Source organism: Clytia hemisphaerica, unplaced genomic scaffold (genome assembly GCF_902728285.1).
Source record: "Clytia hemisphaerica strain Z4C2 unplaced genomic scaffold, Clytia hemisphaerica genome assembly, whole genome shotgun sequence".
NCBI classification, from domain to species: Eukaryota; Metazoa; Cnidaria; class Hydrozoa; order Leptothecata; family Clytiidae; genus Clytia; species Clytia hemisphaerica.
The window spans coordinates 971244-982854 of record NW_027103890.1 but is presented as its reverse complement, the minus strand read 5'-3'; the positions used below and the strand labels follow the sequence as shown (position 1 = coordinate 982854).

General features: G+C 33.9%; 1 protein-coding gene across 1 annotated transcript; it reads right to left on the bottom strand.

Moving 5' to 3' along the window:
• Positions 1 to 808: 808 nt before the first annotated feature.
• LOC136808609 (tubulin gamma-1 chain) lies at positions 809 to 10953 on the bottom strand. The gene is made up of 17 exons (XM_067065147.1): positions 10874 to 10953; positions 10711 to 10761; positions 10329 to 10390; positions 10170 to 10223; positions 9901 to 10014; positions 9062 to 9130; positions 8584 to 8663; positions 8223 to 8268; positions 7619 to 7786; positions 7439 to 7484; positions 6671 to 6774; positions 6205 to 6258; positions 5978 to 6076; positions 5650 to 5724; positions 3710 to 3796; positions 2922 to 3037; positions 809 to 1259 (listed from the first exon to the last, which is right to left on the bottom strand). The coding sequence occupies exons 1-17, from the start codon at positions 10920 to 10922 to the stop codon at positions 1175 to 1177; spliced, it is 1359 nt and encodes a 452-aa protein (XP_066921248.1). The 5' UTR covers positions 10923 to 10953; the 3' UTR covers positions 809 to 1174.
• Positions 10954 to 11611: the final 658 nt, after the last annotated feature.

Below are 11611 nucleotides of genomic sequence, written 5' to 3'. Positions count from 1 at the left end.
GTATTATTTACTCCGCTCGAATTTGACCAGGAGGTAGTTGGTAGTTGTCAAAGAGAATTTTAGCCGGATTTTGGCCAGGCTGCAGCCGACCGACCAAATGAAAGTTTTTACATCCTTGTACCATTCTGTAGCCTTATTACTATTTTCTCACTGATGAAGATATGAGCTAAATCAATAAATTAAAACCAATGAATTTTTTAATTTAAATATGTTTTTTATTTTCGGTAAAAACGAAGAAAAGAAAATTAACCATAGGAACACTAAACCTAAAAATATACAAACATCGAAATATAACAAAAAATGTATTTACAAAGAATGTAATGAGTCTAAAAATTATTAAGTTTGTTTTACAAATCACAGTACCAAAAAAAGTACAAAATCCTACCAAACTATCAACGTTCTCAGTTCTTCTTCCAAATGGAAAATTAACTGATCTCAGGGAATAATATGTAAATCTACTCGAATCGTTTCGATCACCTAGACTATATGCTTAAGTCTAAGTCAAATCAATATCTAAGAAATATGCTTAACACCGAAGCGTTTTTTTTCCGTCAGCGGCCGCAACCTAACTTGAGCGGCCGAAACCTAACTTACCGGTCAAAGCCCAACCTATCGGCCGAAACCCATTTTAACGGTCGGAACCCAACCTAGTTGAGTAAACAAACTTTACAGACGAACCCTTCCATTTTAAAAATCCAAACTTTCACCATTTCATGAAATTATACTTGACATTTACTACTACTTCAGTTAGCTCTTTTTGCATTGAAACTTTTTTTACTTTTCTAACTTGTGATTTGATTGGCAAGGCGTTCCTCGAAGATCCTGGGTGATTGTCATGGTTACTTTTGTATTTCCTGAGAGCTCAATAGAATTCTTATCCGTCTACACAGTGTAATATCCATACACTGTGATACTAACGGTGCAGAGGGAGATTCACTGATAACATTGGTCAGAAACCCACCCCGGACATTGATTTGTTATCTCATATTTAACCCCGGACAACTGATATAGCCAAATCGTCATTACAAAAATTCCAATCAAATCATTTATGTGGCACAATAACTCTGACTTTACCATCTTATCATTTAGGAATATGGTGTCTATATTAAAAATAAATAATATCTAGAACAGCTCATTAAAAGTCCGCGATTAATTGTAAGGTATTGTAGCGATTCTAAGTTTGAGATTGCGTTCCCCATTGAATGTAGTCTGGTTTGGTGGCAGCGTAATATTCATCGATCAACTGTTGAACAATCTCTCTGTGAAAGGAAAAGATAATACATTTTGTTATCCTACTGAATTTTCATACAAAATTAATAATACAGTTTAGAAACACCTTCTATGATACCGTAGGTCTAATGTTTAACTTTTATATTAAACAAGTGATACTTTTATGGACCTACCTGGTTTTTGCATTTAAACACGTATATAATTGATATCTACGTGAGCGTGACCATTAAACAATCATTCAGAACACAAATAGTGACGATCCAGGACGATCTATTAAAATTAGTCGTTTGTTTCTTATAAAAAAAACGTTTAGAAACCAAAATTTCATGCTCTTGAAATATTCTTTCATATTCAAGATATTGTGAGCAAAGAAAACATCTATCTCGTCAAAAAATTGAGTAATTTGGCTAAGAACATTGATGTATGCTTATTAATAGTGATTCTTATAGATAAACATGCGTTTTTGAGCCAACAAATTTTTTTTGAAAAAATCTGCTTGAGCCATCTTTTACCTATGATGGTACTCTACTTTCATGCAAAAAATCAGAAAAAGTTAATGATCCAATTTTTCACAAAGTCCAAAAAAACCGTTTTTTAGCCGTATTTTGGCCCAAATTTTGCCCAAAAATTTTTTTTTTCGAAAGTCAGGCTCCGTCACATATTCGAGGGTTTATAGTTATGCATCTTTGTGCAAAAAATCATAAAGAATCAAAGAGCCAATCTCGAGAAAAGCTAATACCTAAGTAATTGATAATGTGCTTATAAATAAATATTGAATTTGGCCAGTTTTTCTATAAAAACACGCCAAGAAACCAAAATTTAACGTCTAAACACACACATTCTTCAAAAGTAAGCCCTCATGAGCAAAAAAAAATCCATCTCATAAAAAAATTGAGTAACTTTAACTAAGAACATTGATGTATGCTTATTAATAGTGATTCTTATAGATAAACATGCGTTTTTTGACCCAACAAAATTTTTTTGAACAAATCTGCTTGAGCCATCTTTTACCTATGATGGTACCCTACTTTCATGCAAAAAATCAGTGTCAATGATCCAAAAAAACCGTTTTTTAGCCGTTATTTGGCCTAAATTTGCCCAAAAAATTTTTTTTTCGAAAATCGGGCTCCGTCACATTCGAGGGTTTATAGTTACACATCTTTGTGCAAAAAATCAGAAAAAACTAATGAGCCAATCACGAGGAGAGCTTATAACGAACGAACGGACGAACAGACGAACGGACAAAGGTTAATTTATAGGACCTCCACCCCACCGGGGTAGGTCCAATAAAATTGATGTGTTCTGAAATCAAGGGACAACCTTTGTCTGTACATACTTGTTAAACATTTGATTCTTTCCACGAAAGATGTCCTCTGATATTTTGAAGGTTACTTAGCAAGAAGATCACACAAACTTTCCGGTAAATCGTTTTTTTTTTTCGTTTTAAGTTAAATAAGAATAGACAGTGAGACCGCTTCAAAACCAAAAAAGTGTGCCAAAACCAATCTGCCGTTATAATTTTACCTCAAAGGAAAATGTAATGATAGAAAAAATTATCCTAAATTGATTTAAACGCTGAAAACTAGATTTTGAAATTCTATCAAAATTATGAAATATTTCCACCACACTGAGTGAACGGTGGTCAAATATTGCTACGATATTTTTTGAATATAAGATTTTAGCCTCCTTACCTTGAATTGTCTAATTCGTCCAGGCTGTCTTTGAACATATCAACTTTTTTGTATTGTTCCAAGAAGGCTTCACGTTTTCGTAATTTGTCGTATAATTTGCAAGTCCTCTCGAAAACCTGAAACAATGCATATTATTGTAATTTGAAGTCATTGACCACAAAAAGGCATTCTCCATATAACTATTTTGTTTACGGCACAATGAAATCGACTTAGGAAGTCTCAGTTGAAACTTGAGTCTCTCTTTTAAGGACGTGGAAAAAATCAAACTGATAATGAAGAAACGGAAGTGACGGGAAACCCACGCCGTGCCACGTAAGCAGGGCTTCCCGACTCGCAGATACGGGAAACAAAGTTTATTTTCGGATTCTGGCAGATACCAATTTACATCATGAACAAACTGTGTTGTTATTGTCTCCAACGAAGAATTGAAAAGAACGTCTCTTTTCTTACGGCATTGGGCTTTTCCAGAAAAAATTTTTACCCCCACTGTTGAGGATACTGATTTTTCGAAGTATCGAACCCCCTGGATATCCTACTTTATTAGTAAAAACCCCCTGGATATCCTCTCTTATAAAGATGCTTACCCCCTGGATATAGTAGTTTTTACTTGAAAAGACACTTTACCCCTGGATATCCGCTCCCTTGTAGATATTTAACCCCTGGATATCCGATATCCTCAACAGGGGGGGGCACGGACTATTTCTGGAAAAGCCCATTACATGGTCATTTCATAAGTTAGAAAGTTAGATTGTTGTGCCAGTTGAGCTTCTTTAGGGATAAGAACTTACAGATGCGATACTTGTATGGTTGGCCAACATCAATCCACTGACACGGTGAGCTGTCTGGATGTAAGGTGACTTGCGACTCAACGCAACCTGTCAGAATGATGAAAATTAAAGTCAATACACGCATTGATTATAAGATCTAATATGTTTTGGTTCAGCCTCAGTTAGTTATATATATCTCTGCGAAAAGTTCAGGCTTCAAACAGTTGTTCAGCTTTTTTTTTCGTACATTTAAGTCTTTCAAAGGCTAAACAAGCAACATGTTGAATGGACCTACCTGTTGATCAAAATCAGAAAAAATAGGACAAATAGCAAGGGAATAAGAAAGTGTAGTGAGCAGCTTGAATAGATTACCGTGAGTATCAGAGCTCAAATTAGTCAAAAAAGTCCAAAAAAAACAAACATTAGGCACTTTTCTACCCAAATTACCATTACATATTACCATTTTATATCACTATACAAAAAATAAGAAAAAAATACCAAGCCAATCTCGAGAAATACTCATTTTCCCTAAATATGACAAAAGGGAATTTCCCCAAATAAGAAAATCCGATTTTTACAGCCAAAATAAATTTTGCGAAAAAAACTACTTCAGTCACGTTTTAGAGAACCTTACCCTTCATCTTTGTCCAAAAAATCAGAAAAAACTAATGAAGCAAGTTCACACAAAGTCCAAAAATCCCATTTTTAGGCACTTTTTGGCCCAAATTTGCCCAAAAAAATTATTTTACGAAAATCAGGCTTCATCAGAGTTTAAATATTACCATTTTACATCAAAGTGCAAAAATTTAGAAAAAAATATTAATCCAATCGCGAGAAATGCTCTTTTTCCCTAAAAATGATATAAGGGAATTTCCCCAAATAAGAAAATCCGATTTTTACGGCCAAAAAAATTATGATTATAATTAATAATTAATTATAATTATTCCGAGAAAAATTATTTCAGCCACATTTTAGGCTACCTTGCACTCTATCTTTCTGCCAAAAATTAGGAAAAACTAATGAAGCAATTTTGCACAAAGTCCAAAAAACCTTATTTTTAGGTAGTTTTTGGCCCAAATTTGCCCCCCAAATTTTTTTTTCAAAAATCGGGCTCCGTCACTTTTTAGGCATTGCTATTTTGTATCATTGTGCAAAAAATTAAAAAAAACTAATGAGCTAATCCCGAGAAAAGCTGCTAACAGGAAAATGGTAAAAGGGAATTTCCCCAAAAAACGAAAATCCGTATTTTACGACGAAAAATTACTTCAGGCACATTTTAGGGTACCTTGCACTCTATCTTTCTGCCAAAAATCAGGAAAAACTAATGAAGCAATTTTGCACCAAGTCCAAAAAACCTTATTTTTAGGTAGTTTTTGGCCCAAATTTTGCGAAAATCCGTATTTCACGACGAAAAAAATTTTTTCGACAAATATTACTTCGGCCACATTTTAGGGTATCTTACACTCTATCTTTCTGCTAAAAATCAGGAAAAACTAATGAAGCAATTTTGCACAAAGTCCAAAAAACCTTATTTTTAGGTATTTTTTGGCCCAAATTTGCCCCCCAAAATTTTTTTTCAAAAATCGGGCTCCGTCACTTTTCAGGCATTGCTATTTTGTATCATTGTACAAAAAATAAAAAAAAACTAACGAGCCAATCCCGAGAAAAGCTTGTAACAGACGAACGGACAACGGACAAATTAAAGGACCTCCCGGTAGGTCCAAAAATCAGTACTTCCAGATTAATTCAATATAACGTCTATGCAAAATTTTCATCTTGCTGCAATGCAACTATCTTATATAAACGTATATGGGACATGTCTAAAACACGAGATAATCGTTAAACATTTTGCAAAGCAAAATAATCACATTACATTTAAACATAGTCAATAACTAACTCTTCGAAGGCCATTTAAATGCATTAAAAAACAACAAAAAACATCCAGTGAGACGTCTCTTTACCTGAATACTGGCTGGTCCCCAAGGAATGAACTCTGCCAACTTTCGCTCACGAATCCTTTGCAAACTTTTATGAACCTGAATGGAATATCAAAATAAATCATGCTCCTGATATAATATATTCAGTCACAATAAAATGTTATAATCCAAATATGTTTTTCAAAAACAGTGGTGAAAGCGAGGTTTTTCGTCTGAGATGGAAAATAAATTTCACACAGTCATTTAACACTCTTGAAATTTAGGTAAATTATGCAGAATTTGGAGACTCTTTACATACTTCACTGAAAGAAGAGCTTTTAACACAGTAAAAAGTTAAAAAATGATGTATTACCTGGGTAGGGTCGACTTCACCTTGGATGATGTTCAGAATTGAAATATAACAATGGTTTCTCTTTCGGTCGCGTGGTGTGGCTACCATCATGTTTTTCGGCTGAAACAAAAGAAAGGGGGTAAGATGAGATACAAAATATAACTATGATGAAAACAACCATGGTGATTCAATATAAGGATTGAATGAAATAAATCGTGAAATCAAAGACTGGTGAGGAGCACGCGTACCTGCAACAAACGTCTCATGACATCCAAAACTGTCGTCTTCCGTACGCTCGTTGTCTGAAAAACAGAAACAGGAAAAATGTTTTAAATGAGTATCATATTAAAAAGTTTTTTGATTTAAAGAACTAATCTTTATTAAGGATGGGGAAGTTCTCTGTTTGTTATTAGTGAAGTAATACACAGTAGAAAGTTACTTTTTAAAAGGAACTAATTTTGGTGAAAAGCGAAAAGTGTAGAACTAATCGAGAACTTATTTTGGTGAGTAACAAAATTTTTAAATTTTGGCGAGTACAGTGACGTAATTTTTTAATTTTGGAGTACAACTTATTTTGGCGTTTAGCGAGTAGCGCAATTTTTAATCTTGGCGAGAGCTAAATTTGGCGAACGAAAATTAGTTCATCGAATTCAATAAAAGCAACCTAACAACTTTAAAAGTACGGATGCTTCATAATCACTGAGACATTCAAACCTTCTGATCCGTAGTGAGGGGTGTGTAACCAGTCATCAAGAAATGCAATCTAGATGTTGGAATGAGAGAAGCGATCAAGCCAATCAAATCGTTGTTCATGTAACCTAAAATAGAAATATGGATCACTTTATGTTTATCTAAATTCTTCACCACTGAAAGTCGTGTGGTAAACTTTCCGACCAATGAGATTCCATTATTTCAAGAGGCAAACGAGCACGTTCGTTCAACCTAACTCGAAAGATTAGTTAAATGAACGAACGCAATCAATATTTAGTGATTTTAAAGCCACATTGCTCTGTTCCCACCGAGTTCTGACGTCATGTAGTGACAAAGATTACCTCGAAGTCTAAAAGTTTTTTACTGCAATCGATAGCACAAGTTCAGAGGATGTAAAGTCGACAACTCAACGTAGCCATAGTAAAAAAAGAAATGACAATAATCGGACCAAAATTCTATTACATAGACCATGTTCAGACGTTACGGTTTCGCCCCGGTATGGTTTCCGTTACGGATCGAGAGTGTTCATATTGGTTTCGGAACGTTTCGGAGCAAGAAAACGGAGCAGTTCCGTTCCGATGAAAATAGTGGAGCGAAACCGTTTCAATCTGTTTTGCTTTGTCACGTCTTCTTTTTTTGAGGTTTTGAATTTTGCCGTTCACACTAGTTTCGGAACCGTTTCGTTTCGGAACGATACGGAACAGTAACGTCTGAACGTGGTCATAAACGTTGTATTGTCCGTAAGTAAGTAACAATGGAGAAGACACAGACCTGGGTATCTTAGTGTAGTGGTACTTGTAGCCATAATCGTTGAAACCTTTGAAAATAAAGACCAATTAAAAGTTAAGTTTATACTACTAAAAATGTCTGAGAAAAATTCGAAGTAAATAAAATAATTCGAAATAGAAAAAAAGTTAACGAGTGTGTACTAAGAGTGATGAAGGTATATACCAGTTGGTTGACTTGTGAGAAGGTTGGGTTAGGTATGTGTAAACGATCAGCAGCTATCCTGTTCAATGCAGTGTTATCCAGAACATTCACGCAATCAGCATTCTGTGTCAACCGTTTCAAGGTCAACATTGAATTGTAAGGTTGCACTACTACGTCGCTGATATCATCCTAAAAAGAAAAGAGCATCCAGAATATGTTACTTTTTTTAACATTATTTCATTATGATCTCCAAAAATATTGGTTCTTCTTACAAGAAAAGTGTTATATAATGTATATGCTGCGTGTATAAAATATATAAATACTTTAACAACTCGAATAGATACAGGAAAACGAACTCATCGGAAGGAATAAGGAAACTAAATATAACGCTCGGAATCAGAATTACTGAGATATGACGTTTGGAAGCTTTATTCGTTTACGAGTTGAGAAAGAATTCTGTTTCTTTTTCTTTAGTTTTATGACTTTTGACAATTGAACACTTTCCTGGAGATGGGAAGATTTTAACTTAACTTTTCGTGTGCCATTTATCTTCATAAAAATCAATTAATATTCAATTCAAAAAAAATGTTTAGAAAAAGCAGTCAATAGTGTTGGAAATACGTACTTGTTGTGGGAAAACTGAATATGTTTGAATCAATTTCTTGGGATACCTAAATAACGGGAAGTATTTAAACAGAGCCTGATATTTTAAAATCAAATTGTTTTCAAATCACCACCTGCTTTTTAATGGGGGAGGTTGAAAATATCAAAAAAAGAAAAAATTGTCCTAAAAACAGACAGCTTTTATTTTAGAGCGGTACAATACATTTTTCTTACATTCCACCACTAATGGAGGAGGTATTTTCCATTAATTTCCCATTTTGGTTTGGTTTGGTTGGTTTTGCCGACTTACTGTACTATAGAACCAAGATTCTGAATTAGAAAGGCTGTATTTGTACATCTTGACTTTAAAAATCACAATTTACCTGTCATTGATTCTCTCAAGCATGTATGAACCCATTCCACTACCTGTGCCTCCAGCAATCGAATGGCACAAAACAAAACCCTGGAAATAAAAGTATGAGTTAATGAATTTCAAAGGTGTTTTTTTAATGGTCTTTTTTTTACAATTTAGATGTGGTTGTAAAAGAAATGACGTGTAAATCATTATAAGGGCATGAATGGATAAAACTGTACCAAATTTTGACTCAACAATTCCTTTCTCATTGTAAGACGTGTAAAGAAGAAAGACTTAGTTAAAAATTTGGTCCAGTGGTGGAGAAGTCAGTTTTTGTAGCCAAAATTTGAAAGCGATAGAAAAAGCCACGTCTAAAAAATCATATGACAAAAATCAAAACGTAGGTCCACCTCGGGCCTGTTAGCTTGTATACATCATAATAATGTTACTAATGATTAAATTCTATAAACCATTCAAAACGAAAGTAAAGCTGTTAAAAACCAAACCTCAAGACTGTCACTGCCATCAGCTTCACGATCAATTATATCAAATATATCTTCATGCAAACTTTCTGCCTGATTTTAATAAGAAAGTAACAATATTTAGATTTCTAAAAATATTCTGGTAGAACCTTGAATGAGCACTTTGCTTTTTAAAGGATCGGGATTTTCCAGAAAGTAATCACTGCAAACAGCCTTGGTATTAATTATAAAACTAAGACCATGTTCAGACGTCACGGTTCTGTTCCATCCCAAAACAAAACGGTTCTGAAACAAGTGTGAACGTCAAAAAAGAAGACGTTACAAAGCAAAAGATACCGATACGGTTTCGCTCCACTTTTTTCATTGGAACGGAACTGCTTGGTTTTCTTGCTCCGAAAGTTCCAAAACCATATCAACACGTACTCGATCCGTAACGAAAATCAAACCAGAGCGAAACGGAACAGTAACGTGTGAACATGGTCTAAGTATAGGTTGGATATTATTCATGATATGCACCATTGCAATGTCTTCCATTCCACTCAATAGTTGATTGGTTGAAAGTTGACGTATTGGCTGATTATACGTCACTTACAACCAATCAGCTGTTGGGTCCATGATGTAATGTCAGAAGACATTGCAGTGGTGCATATCATGAATAAGAGATCATTCTAGGATGAATGGTGATGATAATTTACTTGTTAAAAAGATGTGGATTTCAACTGCTACACAATTTGTTTTCAATTCTTTAAAAAAGGTAATGAATCCCCTGAACAGGAATGTTGCATGGTAATTTTTCATAATCCATAAATAAATGAAATCTTATTCAAAATACTGAAAACAACATTCTTGAATTTAATTGTAACCTGTGTGAAACCATGACCCCAGTTATTTCCAGCACCACCGCCATCTTTAGACGTGTAAATATTCTCTGGATTGTACAAATTGGCGTAAGGGGATTGCATTATAGAATCTATGACCTGTAAAAGAAAAACTTTGAGTCCATCCTTTTGTATTCAAAACTTAATAAACATTAGTTGAGCTAAAACCTGCTAAAACCAATCATTAAATAAAGACGGGCAAAGTTAAAACAATACCTAAAAAGTTTTTTTTGTAAATTTGAAATAATACAAACCCTCGGCTCCAAATCAAGTAAGACTGCCCTTGGTATATAATGCTCATCATCAGCCTAGAAAAGAAAAAGATCAAAGATCAGAGCAGAAATTAGAGAAAAAAATTCTTTTAAGAATAACTATGTGTGTGATTTGGTACAGAAAGAGTAAGTCTTTTTAACCTGATAAAAAAAGACATCCTTTCGATCTGTGCCATCTGTAGCAAAGTCTTCTAACATGCCCTCTAAAAAAATTATCGAAAGAATAAGAAATTAAAACATTTCAATTTTTGTCTAGCGAACAAAATGCGTTTCTAAAATACACACACATTTGAAAATTTAACTGCTAGTAGCATTGTAAAAAGTCAAGTTTATCCAAATAGCTGGTAAGAAAAAATTACAAACCTTCACAATTCACAAAGATAGATATTCCCTCTAGTGGAAATTTTGACTTCATTCTGATTTATATGCCCCAATGCCCAAAAGGTGCTCAGATTTAGGATACTTCTCAACATAAATTTTACGTTTTGACAAAAAAGACGACATACAAAAAATAAATCCTTACCTGGGCTTATACCATGTTCAGCACAAAGCTGTTTCCAAAACTCCATCCCAACTAAAAATTTGAAATGAAAGTTTATTGAACAAAGGTTTTTTTATTTTTGTAAAGGAAAAAGATTTTGGGAAATAACTTTTGTTATATATAGAAAAAATGTTAAAAAACTTACTTTGGTTTCCACATTGTCCGACCTGGAGGGTAATAATTTCACGTGGCATTTTCTTTAATTTTCTAATTCAATTTTTCACCCTAAAAATATTACCGTATTAGAGATTTAACAGTAAGTGAAAATACAGACCAGATATCAACCAGACCCATGTTTTGACCAATTGTCCCAAGTTAGAGCAGTTGACGGTACATTCATATTGATTGATCATGGAGTGACCTGTTTGTAGAATTTTTTAGCCCATATTGGAACTAATATGGATTAAAACTCCTATATCAAAATTACTGGATTTGGTGCGCTGGCTGACTTCACTTTCATTTCACCTTCGATTCCAATCCAATAACAATGGGGTGCTTGCCAAAGCAGGGATCTTTAACTATGTACTTTTTTATTTCACATACTGGCCAACATACTCAATCCAAGATTGAGTTTTTGAAACTCAATCCAAAATAGTTTAAATTTTTGAATCCTTCACCCTTATTTTACATATATACAAAAATTTTAGACACCAACTAACTATGTTTCACTCCATTTCCCGAAACATCTTTTATATATATAAAGGGTTGCAACAATTTTCTGTCCTGCGGAAACTTGCTTAAATTCACAATAATGATTTTTTATCCCAAAACGAAACTTTTCTTTGTGGTAAATCTTTCTTCCACTTCCCCATATGTTGTAAAATAAGTCGGTAAAATATAGAGTATATACTTTCTTTTTCACCAAAAACTTGCAAGAGTAAAA